This window comes from Oryzias latipes, chromosome 9 (assembly GCF_053564925.1).
Source record: "Oryzias latipes strain Hd-rR chromosome 9, Olatipes_Hd-rR_3.1".
Classification (NCBI taxonomy): Eukaryota; Metazoa; Chordata; class Actinopteri; order Beloniformes; family Adrianichthyidae; genus Oryzias; species Oryzias latipes.
This window is the reverse complement of record NC_136245.1, coordinates 22,926,639-22,947,755: the sequence shown is the minus strand read 5'-3', so window position 1 is coordinate 22,947,755 and position 21,117 is coordinate 22,926,639. Positions and strand designations below refer to the sequence as shown.

The window sequence follows — 21,117 nt, the reverse complement described above, 5'->3', positions numbered from 1 at the left end:
ACGCAGGATCTTTAAATCACCAATCAATTTTGAGTATTCACCTTGTGTTAATTTATGCCCTGACTTGTGTCTTGCGGGAAAAAAAAACCTTTAGATTTTGGTTACAGCTTTGTGTTACTCATAAAACCGATGACTCGTTTACTCTGTGATTGAGAGCGAGAATACGTGTAAACCGTATTTAGACATTCTGAAAAAGTCTGTGCCTGTAAGCCTTTACCCGGGGAGGAGATTAGGAGGGAGAAGGCCAGACGAAGGAAGAGGAAATGACAGTTTAGACTGGTTTTCATCTTTATCAAGTGAAAATATCCAACTGACAAAAGGTAAAATAAGAAACTACTATTATGAATTTTCGTTATACACAAAATCTATCGTAACATTAGCTGTATGACGAGATGTTCGTAAACTGTAGATGGATTTAGTTAGGTAATCATAATGCTACGCTAGCTAGCCCAATACAGACAAAACATTGTATTTTCTATTTAACTCAAGTCGTCCAAACCCCATTTTTGGTTAAGGTTCGTGTTCGGTGTTCTTCGGAATAAAATATTTACTGTCTTCCTGTAAACCATAAGAAGGGCTAAGTGAAACGGTTCTCGATTGGTTTCATTTTTTCCAAAACGATAGCCGCTCTTTAAACAAACCCTAAGCCTAGCCTAGCCCTATGATATAATAACAAAATGTTATAACTTATACGGTTACAGCTACACTACTAAAATAAATGTTAAAACCCAGAAGAAGATAAAATGTCCAGCTCGTTGGAGCAAAGATGAATGTCCCTTTCTGTTTTATGTTTATGGCTATTTGTTAAAGGTTTTTCTGAAGTCATGATGGCAGACGACGAAAACACCATCATGTATTGTGGCAACTGGTAAGTATGAATTTATTGTGACGCGAGTTTCTAATGCAGTTCTTCTTGGTGGCTAGCAGCCCCTTCTATTGTTGTTGTTTTTTGTTTTTAAGTAAACGTGACATCCCAGAGGCCAATTTCACCACCCACGAGATTCACTGTCGCAGAAACATAGCACTGTGTGACGTGTGCCAGGAGCCCGTACCCCGATCCGACCTCGAGGAGCACAAGCTGCAAGAACACACGGAGGTAGATATCTGAACTTAACACCAGCATGTACACGGATGCGGGGCCATTGGCTCTTTATCCAGTGATTTTGGGGAGGATCTTCCAGATGAAGCGCGATTGGGATGGTCATTTCCCCCTGATTCTAATGGGACTTTGAAAATATTGAGTGTCATCCAAAGTCTAAAATAATAGGGAGGGTGGGGCAATGCATTTCATTCAGGTAAACTTACCACTGTGCTGCAGGTAAATCCTCATAAATCCACTAATTGTAACTTTAAGATGCACTCAAATGAAAATCGTACTTTAAACACGTTCCTGTAGGATTTTTCTCTTGATGGATGACACATATAAATAAAATTAAGCTTAAAACTGCCTTTCTGGGTATTTTTCTTTATTCAAATCCTTGCGAATCAGGAGCAGAAAAAAAAAGGCTTGTTGTAATGTAGGACCTACTGCAGCAAGCCACCAGCTCCATGCTCTGCTCCATTCCGATGCATCCACATGTAGACACACAGATCCACGTATGTCTTTGTTTTCCTCGTCCAAGGTTGGCATTTGGGTCAAAACAGCTGGATGGCTCCAATATTGCTGGCCATTTTTGTTCCACCAGTAATGTTAGGTTGGATGTGTGAGGGCTAATAGCTTTTAAACAGATGGCTTATATACGGAAGTGGGGGCTGACTTGTTCTGCCGCAGAATTCCTTCATCAACTCAGAAGCAAATTTCGAATGCACTACTACAGAAACTACGTCCTAGAAAAAATAATAAATAAATAATTTTCGATTTTGGCTAAAAATTACATGCTTATAACTATAAGGCCACTGAAAACACTTCTGAAATAGATCAAAAGATGATTGAAGCGGGACTTTAAGCTTAAATTTTGAAACAGATATTTTCCGCTGCACCCACCAATGATATCAACTAAAGTTTGCTCTTAGAGAAATTATTGCAAAGTGAAACTCTTTAAAGTTTTCAATGTAAACTCCTTTTTTTTCCAGATTACATGCAAATGTGGAATGAAAGTTGAGAAAAATCATGTCGATGTTCATCAGGTATGGTCAGGAACAAAGATGCCTTTTTATCCATGCAAAGAATAACCAATGAATAATATGCAAATTCTTGTCTAAAAAGACTGTTTTGAGTAAAAGTACAGAATATTTTTCAGCTATGTTGTTATTTTATTTAAATGTTCCTGTTATTTGTTTCTTGCAGAATTCTGAATGCCCACAGCGACTGGTGTCCTGCCCGTACTGTGATCTGGAGCTTGCTTTTTCTCAGTCTAAGGAGCATGAGGACTATTGTGGTACACGGACTGAGCCTTGTCCACTCTGCAAGTGCAATGTGATGCTGCGTGAACAGGTTGTACATCCAGCCTTATGTGGAAGCCTCACACCACCTCAAGAGAAGAACAACAGCAGGATGAGCCGCACCGCAGCAGAGCGAGAGTCTTCCGATGCATGGTTTGAAGCTCACTCCATTCGAAACCTCCTCAGACCCCAAGAAAGGAGTCCGAAAAATAATAACATTGGTGCGTCAGCTCAACAGTCCTTTCCTCCTGCATTTAATCCTTCAATGTTCAACACAGCGAGAGAAACGCAGGCTTCAAGAGACTGGAAGAATGCTGCACCTCAAAACACAGGGTTTAGCCACTGTGAGTGCAATGTTTGCTTTATGTGTCGTGAGATGAGGCCATCAACATTATGTCTAGAACATTTAATTTAGATATTGAACTCATTCTTGCACTAGTAAAATCTGATTTCCTAAAATGGATGGGATAACATTTTCGGTTAATTGTAGGTCACAGTGATTTCCTGCATGGAAGCAGCAACAATGCCAAATCACACAGTGAGAGTCCATCAGACGAGGATTCCCCCGGCCTGGACTACATGTTGGCTCTCAGCCTGCAGGGGGATGGAGGACCAGGGGCAGGTGTGGAAGGCAACATGTGGAGCGACATCTGGGACCACAACATAGGGAAGTCTAACACATCAGCAAACCCTTCCTTTTCTCTTCCCAACAACAATTACTCCAACTTCAGTGGAGGAACGGTCACAAGCGCAGTCCGGGACTATGACCAAACAGGTTAGATCCGAGTATACCAGAACTTTTCTCATTGCTCTGCTGTTTGTTTCTCACAAAAACTTTTGTTTTGTAGATACCATGTTGCCTTGTGAGTTTTGTGAGGAGCTGTTTCCTGAAGATGACCTCATTTTGCATCAGGTTTGTGAATGTGTCTGGATGCATTTTTGACATTGCCATTTTTGTATTAAACCACTAACTTGTGGAGTTTTTAATCAAGTAAAAAGCTTGTTTTTAGTCCTGACTGGGTCAGGTTTCACTTTGGGCCATAGTATAACTGATCAATCACCGAAAGATCAGCAGATCAGCAAAAGAGGGAGGCATTTATCTTGCAATACAAGGATTAATAAGTTTAATGAATTTCAATTGCCCTTTGACAAGAAACTGGAAGCGTTTTAGACTTTGAAATGAACTAAAACATTACAGTCATTGAATCTTAAAACAAAAACTGCAAAAATTGCTTTATTCTACGTTTTTCCATAATTTACCTAAAGGCCAATAACTGAAAAATGTATTAATGTAAACAAATATTGTTCATACTTCAGCTATACATTTTCCCTTTTCTTCTTTCTGTATACATGCAGTCTTTGACATGAAAAACTCTTCAGCTTTGAGTATGGCACAGATCAGCAGAGTTTCAGAAAGCTGCTTTTAACCCCACAGCATTTGTTCTGCCTTTTTTATCTGTGTATAAGTTTTTGGTCATGCTCTCATATTTTAAAGGATATGGGAGTGCTGAATTACTGTAGAGATCATTTCTATAGTAAATCCCCGAATTGTCTGAAAAGTTTAAGTTTTGACATTTTTGTAAACAATCTTTGTCAATAGACCAGATTATTTTGCCAAACCTTCACCTGACTGAGGTGAACTTTGCCTGCTTCTCTTCTTAACCCTGATGCACCTTCAGTTTGGAATCATGTAGGTTTGTTTTCTTCTTAAATAAAGGAAAATTAGAGCATTGTTTTTTCTTGATTAAAGCATTTTTACTTTGTTCCAAACCGCTTTTTAAACCTAACACTTTCTTCTTTTTGCACCTTCTTTCTAAATCATGTGTCACTCATTATATCTTTATCAAATTAGTTCTGATAGTTTTTGTTTCTTTCCAGCAGGTCATTCATTTGAAACTGAGTAAAAATCTTTTCCACAACCATAGTCTCCCCTAAGAAGAAGCAGCTTTCTGCATTCGCTCGGGAACATTACTTTACTATCAGATGAAAAAAAAAATCCACTTTTCTTATTAGAAGCTCCTACATCATTTTTGAGATAAATCAGGAAAATAATTTTTTATGACTGACAGTTGTAAGCGGAGAGTGATGAAAAGCAAAGCACAAAGTTTTATAAAAAAGAAGAAAAAAAACAAAAAGAACAATTCCAACCTTATTCTTTTATATTGATTTTTGCATCAAATCTAATAATTTAAGCAGTACCCGGACAAAAGCAGAAAATAATTTCCATCATATTTATGTTAAACAAGAAACCTCAAAAACAGTCAGGACTGGTAAAACCAACTCAGTAATATAAATGAGCTCATATGTTAAAGCCTAAAAAATAGTTCTTCTTCCTCACAAGAGCAGTGTTCTTCTTTCGTCATCTAATTCCTTTTTTATGGGATTTTTTGCTGGAATACTCACACCCTAAGATTGAGAATGACTGGTCATAACTGACTGAAATTAGCTTGTAGCTCTATCTGATCAAATAAAAATGTTCCTGTCAAAAATAAAAACATGGATGATATTTTTCTGATCTTTTCACTGTCTAGTTTTTCCTTTTTTGAACTTAGTTAACAAAAAAGAGGACAAACCACAGCACAGAGACAGCCCTTGTTAAAGTAGTAAATTATATTAGATGTAACCTGGACTGTCAGAAACTCTGGTACTAATGGGTCTGAGTGCTGTATTTGACACAATAGATCACAGTATTTTACTCAACAGGCTGAGAGGTTTAGGCATCTCTGGTACTGTTCTAAAGGGTTTTATTCCTATCTCACAGAGCAAAGATTTTATGTAAGTATGGATACATGCTCCTCAAAGGTCTTCGAAATCAGTTGTAGGGTCCCCCAAAGTTCAATTCCAGGCCCACTACTTTTTAATATATATATGCTGCCACTTGGGGACGTCATCAGGAGGCACGGCGTTTGTTTTCACAGCTACGCTGACGACACACAACTCTACATTGCTGTGTCTCCTAAAGACAAACCTGGGTGTTATTTTTGAGTATGAGATTAATTTTATTCCACAAATTAAAAATATTACAAAAACGGGATTTCATCATCTTATAAATATTGCCAGAGTCTGCCCATTTCTCTTTTTTGCCAGCACAGAGGTGCTAATGCATGCTTTTATTTCCATAAGATTAGATTATTGTAATGCTGTGCTCTCTGGTCTTCCCAGAAGAAGGATATCAAACCTTCAGCTGCTGCAGAAGTCAGCCGCACGCGTGCTGACGAGGACCAGGGGGCGGTAACACATTACACCAACTTTAAAATCGCTGCATTGGCTCCCTGTGCAATTCAGAATTGATTTGAAAGTTCTTTTATTGGTTTATAAATGTTTTTTATGGTCTTCGACCTTCATATTTATCTGATATGACTTTAAAGTATAAGCCCTCGCAGACCCTGAGGTCCTCTGATACAGGCTTTTTGGTTATCCCAAAAGTCAGAACTAAACCACACGGTGAGGCCTTATTTAGTTTTTATGGAGCTCGGCTGTGGAACAGCCTCCCAGAGAGCCTCAGGGCCGCAGAGACTGTTCATGTTTTTAAAGGAAGGCTTTTAATGTAGCTTTCAGTAGAAATTTAGGAATTTATTTGATGGATTTGAATTATTTTATGTTCTCTTTTTTACTAATTTGATATATTTTTTACTATCTGGTGGTTATTTATCTGTTTTAACTTTTATTTATTTTATTCCTTTTACATTTTCTTTGTAACTCCAGTATTTACCTCAGAGAGATCCTCCACATCAGTGACTGACCCTTTTCAGTGAACGAGGTCGCTGCAATGGGACCTCCCAGCTCTGGCTCTTATACTTAGATCTGGGGGTCCGTGGTAGCGTCCTCTGTGAACTTGAGTGGGGGGGTCACTGATGTGGACATATCCCGACTTTGAGTAGCACAAGTTGAAAAAGTAAAGTTTGATTTGATTTGACTCAGTACTTGCTTGCCATCCTGAATTTTGTATATTCAGGTGATAGAAGGTTTAAACATGCGTCACATTGAAACCTTTTTTACTCGTTCCCTCTGTAGTTTATTTGAGGACACAGCCTCTGCTTCTATAATGATCTTTTCTTTTTTTTCTTTAGACCGGTTGCAGTCCAACCTCGGCCTTCACATCATACAGTAAGCGGCCCGCCTCTCCACCTAAAGAGGAGAAGATGACCAGGAACGCTTCAGGAGTGATACAAAGGCTTCCCAACACACTTGCGGCAAATGTTCCAGCCTTTCCCCGGTCTGTCTCTCCAACGTCCTACAGTCCTCCAGTCAGTCCTCTAGAGGGCGATGTGGTTATTCCTTGTGAATTCTGTGGCATTGCTTTGGAAGAAGCTGTTGTCTTCCACCATCAGGTACAGCTCCAGTGACTAAACCTAGACGTAAAATAAAACCATTTTGGTTAAAAGTTTGTGATTTTTAAATCTGAGACAATTCATTTTTGTTAACAGTTTTAACAAGATTTGATTAATTATGTAATTTTGTTTTATTATCAGGATAAATGTGACATGCGGCCTGAAATCACTCACCCTCTGAATAATACAGAAAAGCCTTCCACAAGAAAACCTCTCAACGCATTTGTGCACGGTTCTCCAGAGTTTCAGAGAAGAGAAAAGCACCAAGGTAAACCGTAAAATCTCCCTAAGAAATTCTAACCTATACTAGTCAATGCATTATATCTTTGGCAAAGGTGTTAAACCTGGTGGAACTACAGTTTTAGCCATTAATAGACTTTACCAAAAAGTACTTCAATGCTTTTGCACACAAAGTAAGTAGCTGATGAAAAGAAATAGCATGTTTTGTGTGTGTGTGTGTGTGTGTGTGTGTACATCCATACAGCTGATGTCTTGGATGAGGACATTGACAGGAACAATTTGCCACAACTGGGAGAATGGCAGAGGGGCTCCCCCGGACCTCCAAATCAAGGAAAGACTCCCAACTATGACGTGTCTGTAAAACACAGATCACAGCAGAGCAGCGACATGGTAGCCGATAATTTCTCTTTTGCCGACACTGGCATGCCCGATTCTGCTTCATTAAAGGGGTTTGTGTTTTTTTAACCTGTTAACATTTCACTAACTAAAGCCACTTTTTACCTTTTGTTAAACCTTTTTTTTTTTCTCCACCAGACTTCATATCCAAGACAGCAGAGAAGAAAGGAGGAGTAGAAGGAATCAAATGCTAGAGGTTTATTTAGATTTTTGTTTGAACCACATTTAGCTTTATTTATATAAAGACAGTAGATGAAGTTATGGATTATTGTTTCTGAATGTCAATGGTTGCAATATACAAAAATATTTTTATGGTTATCCTGTTAACCTTGAGAGATCTTTTTTTTTTTATATACAAATCCACAGCTCAAACCATCAATATTTATCTCAGCATTATATACAGATGCAAGAAAAAGTATATGAACCTTTTGGTATTATTTCAATTTCAGCAAAAATTAGACACAAAATGTCTTCTGATCTCCATCTAAGCCTCCACAACAGAAATGCAAAGTTTCCCTAAACTAGAGCCACACAAAAATCTTCTTTATTGAAGACAATCATTTACAGTGCGGAGATAAACAAGTATGTGAACAGACAGGCTAAGCAGTGCTTGAAGAGCTTATTGGAGCCAGACGTCCACCAACCTGGAGCCCAAACAATGCGATGCGGTCAGATGTGTTTGGTAAAGCTGCCCTGCTCTATAGAAACACAGCAGTCAAGAGTACGCTGCTCTCAACAAGCAAAGCCTGATGTGATCAAAAGAAGAGGCTCAATGAAGCACAAGACTTGCAGAAATCCAATATGCTAACATTTTTGTTTACGCGTCTTCTTCACGCAAACCCTGAGGAAGTCCAACAAAAACCCTTGCAGCACATTTGAAGTTTGCAAAAAGAACACCTGGATGTTTAGCAGCACTGCTGGTTAAATGTTCTGCAAATCGATCAAACCTAAATGGACACAACACACTATCAAAACCTGGGCCAACTGTATATAACAGAGGGAGCATCATGGTTGGAGGCGGCTTTACTGTCTGCCTCGTATTCTGAACGGATTGCTATCATTATTGAGAAACTGACTTCTAGAATGAAAAGATAAACTTATGACCATATGTCCACTATATGAAGGTCAAGAGAGGACGGGTGATACGAAGGGATAACAGCTCAAACCTAAAAAGTAAAATGGCTCCAGCATAAGCAGAGGGGAGCAGTCTCAGTCCATCCCTGGAGTATAGCTGCACTGGAACAGTCTTGGCAGCTCTGATCTTCTACTGCAGAAGATGTTCAGTGGTTGTTGCTGCCAAGCAGGCTGGATTTTTGTGGAGATCAGAACGCATATTGTGTCTAATTTATGCAGAAATTGAGGTAATCCCAGAAATTTACCTACTTTTTCCTTGCAATTTGTCTACATGTTCACATCAATTTATAATCTTTCAAATGTGAATAAAGGGACTTTATTGCACATAATTTAAAGTACAATAAAAAAGGGTGACTTTTGTAATCTGTCTCATTAAGGATATGTAGTTTTGTTCTGCAAAATAAGTCTTTATTTTTGTTTTTTCTCTCGATTAAAGAAACTTTTTTTGCTTTCTTTATGATCAGACTTTTGCACATGTGAACCATTCACTGTTTGTGTTTCTTTCCTAGTCAAACAAGGACGAGACGGAAGAACAGCAGGACAAGTGAGAGGAAGAAATGAAGGGAAAGACCAAATAACTCGACCTTTCCTGTATCCCGTTTGCACACTTCAAAATATAAAATGGTTAATAAGTTAAGTGCCTGTGGGAGCTGTAATATCCATCAGTTTATGTTCAGTCAAATCATTCAAATACAACATAATTTCAAAATGTGTCTTTTTTTGTTTATTCTGAACTCATATAATATTAGGTTATGGCATTGTTTTGCTTTTCCAAACATTTTTGTTGAATTGCTCAAATATGAATTGTTGTAAAACAGACACTATGATAAACGTTCTTTTGTGCTGCAGATTAGTTGTTGCTGCCATTGCCCCTAAAGTCGCCTATTTTAACCTTTCAAACTGCGTTTTTAACTAACATTATGCACTTTGATTAATTAATTGGCTAAAAAGGGCTTAGGGAGCAGATTACTGGGTCATGCATATTTGATAATGGTCAAATATTTCCATTGATAATTCCTTTTGTTTGTACCTTTAGACATTTTTGTCCCTGTCGTTGATTTCCTGTTATCAATATTAATCTTTTTTTTATTTACCCCGTAAATGTGCGTCTGTTATAATGTTACAATAGCTTTAAAAGCAACATGTCATGAGTTTAATCCTTTCATAAGTAATGTATGAGGATGCTTTGCCTCTTTAAATGAATTTAAGGTTGATGTGTTTTGTAACAATTTATAAATGTGCATGCAGTACAATAGACATTCACACAAACTGCAAGCTCTGCCTTTTTTTTTTTTTAAAGTAAATAGTGGTCAGATCACCTTATGTGTTAATTTAGTGGCACTCGTGGCATGCTGTTACCTGTTCTAGTTAAAGAAGAATTGTCATTCTTTTGTGGTAATTAAATGTTTTAATAGGGAAATTGTTGACTTTTTTTTCTGTACTTTTTAAAACACTACAGGAAACCAATAAGAGACCAATGAACATGCAGCTCAAATACTTTAGAATGATTTTGAGATTTGGAAACATCAATTTTAATGCCATTGTTGCAAATAAAATGATCAAAAAATGTAAATGTGTTGACCATGCAAATAAAGTCAGGGTTAGTCTTCTTTTTACACTGATATTTGGTTGTAAGTGATTAAATAAAATAAGTAGCAAACAACAATTGACAAGAATGAGAGCTCCAATAAATACAGTGATATACAAATTGTAAACTGTAGTCATAAACAAAGTGACCACCTCTCTTGTTAAATTATTGACACAGAAACATTCAAATAACCATGACCTAATAACACACAATTGTGTTGATTCAAAGAAATGCTGACAATTTGTAATTCAGAGGTGATATAATTAAAGAAAAGTTTTTAATTTTTTAATTATTTTTTCAGGACCTTTTGTTAAGGTAATAAATCTATTTGTGTTGAAAATTATTTAAATTATTTTACCGTATTTTGGTAGACTTTAGGTAAATGTATTGAATTTCATTGTGAAGGGTTGTGTAAATGTTAAATTTCCTGGTTTCCGGTTCGAAAATTCCCTGAATCGGAGTCACTAATCACCTCCTATACCAGGAGCGCGAGGGGCGTGGCTTCAACTTTTAAGTGGGAATTCTCAGTTCAAAAAGCCGAAACGTCTCACAGCGTGAGAGTAAAGCACTCCTACTGCGGCTATTCCTCCAAAAGATGTGCTTTGTGCGCAAAGTAACGACTTATCTCAGTTAATTTGGAAAGAAAAGAAGCGAGTTTTGCAGCTGAGCCGAGGAAGTCTCAGAAAGACGAGAATCGGGTAGAAAGTCGTTGCTGACCGGAGCGGAGGACACCTTCACAAGACACAACCTCCATAACCGTCTCACCTGAGGCCGACAGCAGGATGTCCGTGGAGACTTACTCAGCGCTGGACGAGACCTCCCTGCGAGCCTTGGTTAGTAAACACAGCAGAGATTTATAAGTATATTTCTTTTCTTTTTAACATAATTGACCGAAACGTCTCTCTGTTTGGATCATATTTAGAAACTAACCCTTAAAGAGAACGAGTCTGTCATTGATTTCACAGTAACAACTACAGCATTGATTCTTCATTTGATCAGGTTTTTCTCATTGGATTTGCCTGCGCAACAGGCAGGTATGGGATCTGCACTGCATTAGGGTTAATCCTGATGCGCAATGCAAACACTCACTGCTTTATTTGCTCTGTCTGGACAGTAAATCCTCAGTGATAATCCAAAGGTGGTTGGAAAACCACCTTCCAATGTGTCCTTTGGGAGTCTGGGAAACACAGACCAGCCTTCCACTGATTAGTTATTTAATCCATATTGTGTTCCCTAAAAATGGGTCAATTTTTACCTGAAACAAGTTATTGAAGTGATCAAACCACTTCCATCTACTAATTTCCTATTTATATTCTCAGCTAAATTTACACAACAGCTGATTTGTATATAGCTTTAGTCATTTACTGATCCATAGTTATATTTTGTTATGTGTGAATGTTTCAGATCCTAGATATATCCTACTCTATCTTTACTTTATTTTATTTAACCTTTAATCTTTTTGGCATTCAGAGCAGACTGCAAAGTAAGAATCTCATTGTACAGCGAAACCCGTTTCCTTAGTGTGACAATTTGACAATAAACCCCTTTGACTTGGAGGATGTGATCTGCTCATTTAATTTAACATTTGTTTTTGCATAGCCTTCTAGAAGACACACAACAGGTTATAACAGGTTTAGCCAACAGCTGTTCCGTCAAAGTAAGACTGTGGTTTCACATAGAAAATGTTGGAGCAGATGATTTGACATCGAGCATGTAGGTGGAGGTTCTGTCATCGCTTGTGTCCGCATCATTCTGTGAGTCAGGATGGGGAAGCATCATGTCATCCTGTGCGACGGTGATTCAAACATCTGGAACTCAGACGCGTTTATGAGGAGCCATGAGCGGTCCGCGTCCTGTTTTCACATTTTTGAAGAGGATTTCTGTTTGAATCCCACTTTCACCTGCAGCAGCAGTATTTACTTTAGTTAAAATGTTTATAAAAATGACAAAGATTCATCTTTTTAGAACAATCCCTTGAAGGGAATGAACTGTTTTATTGGAGGAAAAAAATATGCTTGTCTTGTTTCACTTTCACTGTAACTATCAGGCTTTTATAAGTCCTGACTCGTCATTTTCAGCAGATTATCTCTGGAGGTAAAAATCCTGCAGAACATTTTGGTTCTTGCTCCTAAATATCTCCAAACCTGAAGTGCAGATCTGCTTATTCTGGATCTAAATGGTAGACTTTCAAACTTCATCCATTGTTTATCAGAAGCCGAAGCAAAAAAAACAATACAAAAAACAAAAACTGCACTTGTCCTCTCATAAATCACCAAACGGACAAGTGAGGTTGAACACGCTGGCTCCCAGCAGCAGTTTGTTTAGGGATAGGTCAGTTTGGGTGTTTATTACAGAGGAAATGCATGAAAATCTGGGAGATAAACTTCTAACTCTATGGTGACAGGTGTAATCATTAGCAGAAACCTGCATAGATTTACGTTTCTGCAAACCTCATCCTATTGTTTCTAGATAGCTGCTTTGCATCCTGTGTCGTGCAGGAAAATGCGTCCATTGTCTCCTGCTGTTGCACAGGAAAACAATGCATGACGTGTGTGGTGGAGTTGGGGTTTTATTTTCATGTGACACTCATCGTTCAGGACGCTGCAGGACAGGATTTGGACCGCAGAGAGGCTTGCTCTCCTCAGTCGTGACCACCGGCTGTGGGGGTCACTCGTATCCCACACTTCCATGAAAAGGCTGGCGAATCAACTCTGGGATGGAAACAAGCACACAGCCGAAGTTCACATGAGATTTGGATGAATGGCCAAGCGCTTCAGAAATAATGTATCCGTGTTTTCGGAGTCTGTTGAAGTTCTTTATCAGATTTTAGTCAAAGAGGATGGAGTTTCAGAGACAGTTTGGCTCCACTTTGCTGGTTTTAAAGTTAGTGGAAGGAGCTGCTGTAAAACAACCAGTTGGAGCAAAAGCTCCAAGCCCGCGTTGCGCTTAATGAACTTGACAGTCGGAAGGTCATATGCCGGTTTCTGCTAATCCCATTCTGTTCGAGGCCTACACACTCTTATGTTACCCCGTTAATCCTCTCCATGGCAACCAGGAAAGAGCACTTAAAAAAAAAAAATCTTGGCGGCCATAGTTATTTACATATTCATAAAAAAATAATCAGTCGATGTCCCAGTTCTTTGAAGAGGAGCAGAGAGGAAGTTAGTTGTGGGTCATGCGTTTCAATGGAGTGTCCGCCACCACTGAAGAAAAGCAAAAAGAACAAAGCTGGTGGGGCCTTTGAGGAAAAGGCCTCCTGGAAGTAATGACTGTAAATTATCAGCTGGTTTGGAGCTTGGAGGAGGAGGAGGAGGCGGTGTGTGGTTTTTATCATTTTCTCCACCCTTGGAATCGTCCCTGGGGCTTCTTGCGTGTCACTGTAAAGAACCTGTAAGACCAGTTGGATCTGCAGGTGTCGGCTGCCGTAACACAGGTGCATCAGCCTGCTGGCTAAGAATGAGACTGCTTTACTGTCTGTCAGCTTCCCTTCCAAGACCCACTCCCAACATGTTCCTGTTTTTCTCATGATGGAGAACATCAATAAAGAAAATTAAGATTAAAATTGCATGCCCTTGGAAAAAGCTTAACGTTGAGACGTAGAGCTCCCTGCACCGCTTCATTCCGATACATCCATTTGCAGACAAATAGATCCATGAACGTCTTCGTTTTCCCCGTCTCAGTTGGAATCTGACTCAAAAGTGTACGGTTGGACAGCTCCAATATTTTTGTTGCACCGGTGATGTTAGGTTGGGGTTGTGAGGGGCTGTAAGCTAGCAGGAGAGCGTGTTAACTGGTTGGATGACGGGAAGTGGGGGGGGGGCTGACTTACTTTGCGCCAACAGCCCACAACTCAGAGGTGAATTTCTAGTGAACTACTGCCGCTCTGCAGAAGCTACGTCCTAGGAAACAACACAGGGAATGCGGGAACGCTTTGAAAAGATGATTCGAGTGGGTCTTTAATTATTTCTAAATCCTGCAGGGTCGTTCCAAAACAAGGAAATGTGACATCTAGATCTGCAAAAAAACAAAAAAAAAACGTGTGTGGCATGAACTCTCATGCTCCATCCTCTTCTCCCTGGTGAACCAGAAGCATTCACACACAGGTTTAAAATACGCCAGTGGTCCAGCCTGGCTGATGAATGGGGCCCCTGGGTCTTTGTTTCATGGCTCTCCAGATCCCTTTGTGTATTGGCGACGGATCAGCCGTTACAGTTGGAGAGGAGAGGGGGGACAAATCCCCAGTTTCTCCTTACACCTCCGAGATGGGCAGACTCTTTATATTAGCAAGGGATTTATTGGAAAAAGGTTCCCTAAATATTAACGAGATTTGGAACGTTTTGTTAGTAAGGTTTTTTTTTCCATGAGGTCATCTATCATCAGAAATCTTTTTTTTCCCCCTTCATCCAAAGTTGACTCAAGAGTTTGAGGGAAAATTGCAGGTACAAGTTTTTGCACGCAGTGGAGCCTCCTCCCATTGCTCCATCGCTCCAGCCTCTCACAGTACTTATCAGTGATTGCAGCTTGTGGTTTGAGGTTTATGATCTTAACCGCTTCAAGCCTCTGTACACGATGTTCCTCGATGCTCTTCTCTTCTAGAAGAAGCTTCCCTTCAAACATCTGCAGTCGCTCTGCCTGTCATTTTGGCAGAGCGACACCAGCATTACTATTTTTGTTGAGGAAGTGAAGAAGAGGCTGCTTTTGAACGGCCTAACATTAAATGCGGCCTCAGTAAACACAGACTTGAGTTATCTACACTACTGCAGAAGTTCAGCTTCTGCAGTAGTGTTCATGTTCAAGTTCATGTCAGGCAATTATTAGCGAGAGCATCAGGAAGTGCAGATAAAAGAAACTCCGGTCTGAATTCTTTTTTTTTTTATATTAGTCCTTTTTAAATAATGAAACAAGGAATAAACCTTTGGAGGGATCTTAACTTTTCATTAGAGCCAATTGTTGATGCGAAACAATCATTCTATCAGACAGAAAAACACAGAATTTTAAAATCCAAGTTTGAAAAATTGCCCCAAACTGGGCTTATTTTCTTTCAATGTAACCATGAAAGAAAGCAGTTCATTGATCTGTCTCAGTTAACTCATTGTAAACAGCATTCAGGAGAAATATAAGCCACACTGACTGATATAGGATTTACATATGTGACTGTTGTGTAATATCATTTTCATACCAGATCTGCACTGAGTATTTTGATCTATCATTGGATCTATTATAAAATATGAAATCTAACTTAGTAAATTTTTTTATTTTCATAAAAAACACAACACCCATTAGGGCTTTAAAAATATAAAATTTTGAATTTTTGGTTTTTAGGAAAATGTGTCGGCGCATACATTTAATTTGTTTATTGTTGTTTTTAGGGCTGCACGATATGAGGAAAACTCGCGATATGCGATATTTAAGATTAATATTGCGATAACGGTATAATTTGCGGTATATAAACAAATAACAAAATAAACAAAAAAATCATTCCCATTTCATTGCAACAGTTTAAAAATTATACTCCAAATGACCCTTGTTGACATAGGAGACAAACATCTAACATAATAGGCCTCCATCCGATTGGTCAACAAGGTGAAGGCGTCCATCGGATTGGTCAAATGCATAAAGGGATTTATTTGATTCGTTAAATGCTTCAAGCTGCCTTAAGGTTGTATTAACACATTTAAGGTTTACGATTTATTGCGATTTTCACTGTCTTTTGCAATATGCATATTGCAGAGCTGGATATTGCGATAACGATAAATTTGCGGTATATTGTGCAGGCCTAGTTGTTTTATTCAGTCTCTCAAGTCATTTATTGATGTTCCACTAGGTTTAAAATATTGTGATTTACCCAAAAATCTTATTTATCATCGTTAAAACAATTCCGTTTGACTTGGATTCTCTTTTCTTTTTCACAACTTTTATTTGTTATAATCATGATAGGGGAGGCGGGAGCATAATAAATTGCTGCTTAAAGTCATCAGGTTCCCTCAAAGTGCTGTTAGTGTTCTCAGGCAAGCCAGAAATAAGTCAAAACATCAGCTGTTGTGAGCGGTTCTCCGTGATGGAGAGGCTGAACAAATGAAAACCATATATTTTCAGACGTCCAGCTAAAGGTCGCTCCGTCTTTGTGCCTGGTCAGATGTGAACTGGCGCTGTGGCGTTTGTGTGTGTGCTAAGCGATCCAGCAGAGTTGTCTGTCTGTCTGAGCCATTGCTCTTCCTATAGTGGAAAAGGTCTGGATAAGGGATTGATGGTGAGATTTTCTCCTTTGGCCCACACCACCTGATAATTCTGAGATGGATTGCAAAGTGAAATCCTTCCCCTGAGTTTAATGCTTTCATTTTTTTAAATTAATTATTTAGAATTTGTTCAGCTGTTTCTACTACAGAATGCCTCCTGGCGACTTTTTGTGTTGGATTTAGTGACAAGAAGAGTCTTGAGTTTTCTCACTAGATCAAGTGTGGTGTCATTTCACATCAATTATCCTCTTTTGGATGACTGGTTCGGGTGTGTCTTTGTTTTTAGAGCAAAGCTCCTCGGGTTTGCTTGTTCAGTTTGAGAAATGCTTTCAGTTTGTCAATCATAAACAACTGGAAAAAGATCTTGAGTGAAGGTTTACCAGATAAACAGTCTCAGAACCGAGCTTTTTCAGAGCTGACTCCCTCAGGAGAGTCATTTCCTGAAGTCTTTTAAACATCATCAGGCGGATGTTGATGTTTAGCTTCCAGCTCACTGCCGTTAACATCAGGGCATTCTTCAGTCTTATCTATCAGATCAGTCTAATTTATGGGACTTGAGCCTTTATTTATTCATTTTTTGACTCTTCCCTGGTTAAACAGGACGCTGCTCACATGGAGCCAAAGCTCCATCGTTACACTGAAAAACTATCCTTCTTTGGTAGAAAAAAAGACAAAATAAAAGATGTTTTTTCTCTTTGTTATAGGTAAAAATTTCCACCTGTGGAATTGGTAGAATTTGTCTTGCTAAGATTTATTAGAATAAGTTGTCCTGGACTTTTAAGACTAAATTAAATTCTATAATTACCTGTAAATGCTCATATTTGGGTATATTGCTTTGGTAATTGAAAATATGTCCCACTCTGATGAAAATCCAGTTTTTTTAAAAAGATTTTGTGTCATTTTTCTCATGATGGAAGACATATCTAAAGAAAATTGAGCTTTAAATTGTATTTCTATATTCAAATCATGATGAATCAGGAGCTGATGGAAAAAGCTTGTAGGTGTGATGAAGAAGGTACTACGGCGTGCTCCGCTCCATTCTGATGCATCCACTTGCAGACATGTTGATAGAGTCACATACGTCTTTGTTTTCCTCGTCAGAGCTGGTATCTGGCTTCAACTGTACGGCTGGATAGCTCCAATATTGCCCTCCATTTTTGTTTTACCGATACTTTGAAGTTGGAGTTGTGAGGGACTGTAAGCTAGCGGGAGAGAGTGTAAACAAACGGAGGATAGGAAGTGGGGGCAGGCTCACTTTGCACCAACAGTCGCGCCTACTCAGAGATGAATTTTGGATAAACTGCTGCCGCTCTTCAGAAACTATGTCATAGAAAACAATACAGGTTTTTTGCCTTTGCATAAAAACTGCAAGATCATAATTAAAAGGCCACTGGGAATGCTTTTACAATAGATGAGCCAATTAAAACTTACCCTGAATCAACTGTGTGTGTGTGTTTTTTTAATAGGACCACTTACCTTTTACAAATAATAAAACATTTGCTTAAAAATATTATGTGAAGTAAAAAACAATTTTTTCCCCCAAGAAAGATAATGCTTAAAATACGATTATTTCAAGATCAACTAACTTAAGATATTCATGATTTATTGTCATTAAATCTCACAAAAAAGTTACTAGTTAGTTAATTTTTCTTTATATTAAGTGTAATAAGATATGTAAACTAAAAGCTAGACAAAATACTCAGAGATTTTGTGTTTTTGTAGTGTTTTGATGCCTCATAGTTTCTCAGGGCTACATGAGGGTTTTGGATCCACTTCTGTTCACATGGGCAGCTCTCTTAAGCATGATGGACTCCTCCTGACCCGCGTGCTTTCTTCCCGTGGTTCTTCTTTCTGTCTGCTACCTCAACTGTAAGGGAAATGCTCATTTCAAAAGCCTGCTCCCTGTCTGAACATCCTTTTTTTTTCTGATTTGTTGCAGCAGCACTTGCAGAGTGCCAATGCACTCCTCACACACTCTTAGGTATTCCCTCATCTCTTCATCCCAGACAATAAATCATCTGAGCGCTCTCAGTTCGGGTTTAATTCTTTGTTAATTTTTCCACGGAGAGGTGACCGAAACTCCCTCCTCTTAGAAACCAGGTGCTCTATGCCTCGAAGGTCTCTCATATATCTTGATGATCATGTTCCTTTTTTTAATGCACGTGTGTGCCAGACCAACTGTACACATGCAATGTTTTCTTCAGACTCTGGGAAATGATTTACAGGAGATTCTGGCTCAGAGGAAAGCAATGAAAGGATTTCAGGTTCATAAAAGCATTTATGAATGTTGCCCCTCTTTCAGTCTGTCTTGATTGTTTGTGTCTGCAGCAGTCAGGCTTCCTCAGCAGATGTTAATCTATTTCTGCTCTGCTGTAAGGAGTGGCTTCTGTTGCCTTAAAAGGAAAAAGTAACTTGTGGGATTGACACAAGTGGGTTTGAAACATCGATCCGATCTGCATCCCGGTGACCCTCCGCTCTGGAAATGATTCGCTCATGTGGAAAATCTCAGCACCTGACGTCTCCCCAGAAAGCAAACACGCTCGTATGAGTCGCGTCTGACATGTTGGTCCGTTCAGAGTAGAAATCCTTAAGGAAAACAGCAAATGCAGGCTCACCCAGTGGGAGTCAAAGGGTCAGGCCATAGCTTGAGAGGTCATTGTGCTCCCAGACAAAGAGGGTGTGGGAAGGTCAAGTTAGAGGTCCTCCACAAACCAGGTCCTGAACTTTTGACTTTTAGTGCCCAACGGAACAGCAGCCTGAAATAAATCAAGTAGAATGAAGTATGCTACATTTAAATGTGTCTTTATGGCTTTTATCTACCCTAAAGTCCCGCTCTGGTCATCTTTTGTTCTATTTTAAGATGGTGGCTTGCTGTTGTAGCTTCTACGTCACACCTGCAACCTTTTTCCAACCACATTTTTTCGTCTGCTCCTGTTGTAAAGCGATTTGAATAAAGAAATGCTCAGAAATACAATTTTAAGCTTAATTCTCTGTATATATGTCCTCCATTAGGAGAAAAATGCTACAAGAACACGTTTAAACCCCTATTTTCAGAGTGGGTCTTTAGAGATTGTCTTTTTTTATATTTAATGATAAAAATATATAAATGAAACAAACAGCTGTGATGAAACGCAGCTCATGAAGGGCTGATGATCACTTCAGGTTTTCTTATCTGATTTCATCCATTTCCCCAAAATCCTTATTTTTGATTTAATATTAGGTTTAAATTTAATTAATTTATATAAAACTTTAATACACTTAAAAGTCCTTTTTGAAAACTAACTTCCCGTAGATATGAGTTAAAAAAAAAAACAGTGATCAGAAGATGATTTTGATCAATTGAAACTGTTAGTTCCTTTATTAAAAACTAGCAGCAAAGTGATTTGTCTGTTGCTGAGAAACAACAGCTTTCTTTAAAGAAAATCAGTCTATGGATCAAATGATTAAACAATTTTTTTATATCCAGCAAAAATTTAATATCTAAAACTTAATGGTTTGTTTAGTGATGGTCAGAAGGCCTTTTTACGTGGTTTCTCATTGGGAGTAATGGTCATTTTGAAAGAACTTCGTGTTCCTTGTTAGATATGGAAGAACTTCACTTGAGCATAAATGTAAGTCGTCATAAATGTAAGAAACTTCTGAAGATGTTTGAAATCATTCCTGAGGAGACCGTCTCTGCTGACTCAGCTCTTAAGTCATGACTTGTCTTTTTAAATAGGAATTGCAGTTGAACAGCTTGCACATGAGCAGTGGTTTGTCAAATACTATTACAGTTTCACAAAAAGAAAACTTCAGATCCTGTATCTCTGTTGCCGTTGTGCTTTAGTATGCTCTGTAAATCAGGGCAGAAGGCTGAACAGAGTATTTCAGACAAATCTGTGCTTGTAGACTGTTTGCTTTGCTTCCTCCTATATAGGTGAGGGGCCAGTTTCCCTTTTATTCTTGGTTTTAAACATAATCCTGTTTCCGTGCCGCTCGTGGTGCTGGGAGCACTTGCTGTAATGGAAAACCTAACTTCCATTAGCTCCATAAATGTCAACCACCTTGAAAATCGTAATAATAATGATAATAAAACGCTCTTTGTATGTCTGGGACATAAAAATAAGGAGACCCTTTCACATTTGAATGTGTATTTTTTTTCTGAAAGCTGCAGATGTGGGTGTTTTCTCCCCTCAGGAGTGCGTCACCAGCTGGTTGGTGTTACTGGTAAACTGTGACTGAGTCTTTAATTGGGCTTGATTGATTGAGTTTCTTCAGATAGTTGTTTTTCTTTTTTGTGGTTTCCCCTTCCATAGGTCTCCGTTTTGCAAGAGTGAACTCAAAGCCAGTGCAAGCCTTTGCACGCCCTTGAAACATTGAAACACTTGCATCTCGTGTAGGAAACAGTTCTTGGGTAATCATTTTCTAATGAAATGCTTATCATTGCTTTCGATCTGAATGAGAGCCGCTGAGCCAGTGGCACTTCTTTACCTCCCCATCCAGTTTGTGGATGTGAAGATGGCTGCTGTTAACAGGTGTGACCGCAGCCATCAGAAATGCTCCCATTTCAGCCGTCCAGACTGCTTGATGACTGCTCTCCGGCAGTCATTAAAGGCGCTGACAGCTCAGCGACGTCTTTACAATTAGACCTGTGTAAAACATATCAGCAATGCTTCATTTCTGACTCACCTGTGCAGCACAGGCTTTCTGTCTGACTCAAACAGCTGTTCTCCACCTCAGCGATGACATTTTGAATACAGTTGGAGAACCAGAGGTCAGGTAAAAAAAAGAAAAAAAAAGACATGAGTAGTTGGTTGTAAGGTGACGCATC

The 21,117-nt window shown here is 38.9% G+C and overlaps 2 protein-coding genes across 3 annotated transcripts in view; both read left to right on the top strand.

Moving 5' to 3' along the window:
• Nucleotides 1–39: 39 nt before the first annotated feature.
• Nucleotides 40–9,903, top strand: trafd1 (TRAF-type zinc finger domain containing 1). Of its 2 annotated transcripts, XM_078953012.1 has the most exons (13): nt 41–320; nt 811–868; nt 961–1,096; nt 2,074–2,127; nt 2,288–2,726; nt 2,873–3,157; nt 3,231–3,295; nt 5,545–5,613; nt 6,453–6,713; nt 6,855–6,981; nt 7,198–7,402; nt 7,488–7,545; nt 8,993–9,903. In XM_078953012.1, exons 2-13 carry the CDS (start codon nt 825–827, stop codon nt 9,029–9,031), a joined length of 1,782 nt encoding a protein of 593 aa, XP_078809138.1. In that variant the 5' UTR covers nt 41–320; nt 811–824; the 3' UTR covers nt 9,032–9,903. The 2 variants fall into 2 exon arrangements, with proteins under 2 accessions (XP_004072407.2, XP_078809138.1); XM_004072359.5 differs by lacking the exon at nt 5,545–5,613 and having other exon boundaries at nt 40–320.
• A 673-nt stretch (nt 9,904–10,576) lies between these two features.
• Nucleotides 10,577–21,117, top strand: part of smtnb (smoothelin b) — a 43,511-nt gene continuing 32,970 nt past the window's right edge. Inside the window, 1 exon segment of the mRNA XM_011479128.4 lies at nt 10,577–10,904. Within this exon segment, the coding sequence (XP_011477430.2) occupies nt 10,854–10,904 (51 nt within the window). The 5' untranslated portion in view covers nt 10,577–10,853.

Bases quoted from the DNA above. Each gene is read 5' to 3' on its own strand.
- trafd1 (XM_078953012.1), top strand. From the start codon at position 825: ATGATGGCAGACGACGAAAACACCATCATGTATTGTGGCAACTG. The intron at 1,097-2,073 runs GTAGATATCTGA...TTTTTTTTCCAG, and splicing joins AGCTGCAAGAACACACGGAG to ATTACATGCAAATGTGGAAT. The intron at 2,128-2,287 runs GTATGGTCAGGA...TGTTTCTTGCAG, and splicing joins ATCATGTCGATGTTCATCAG to AATTCTGAATGCCCACAGCG.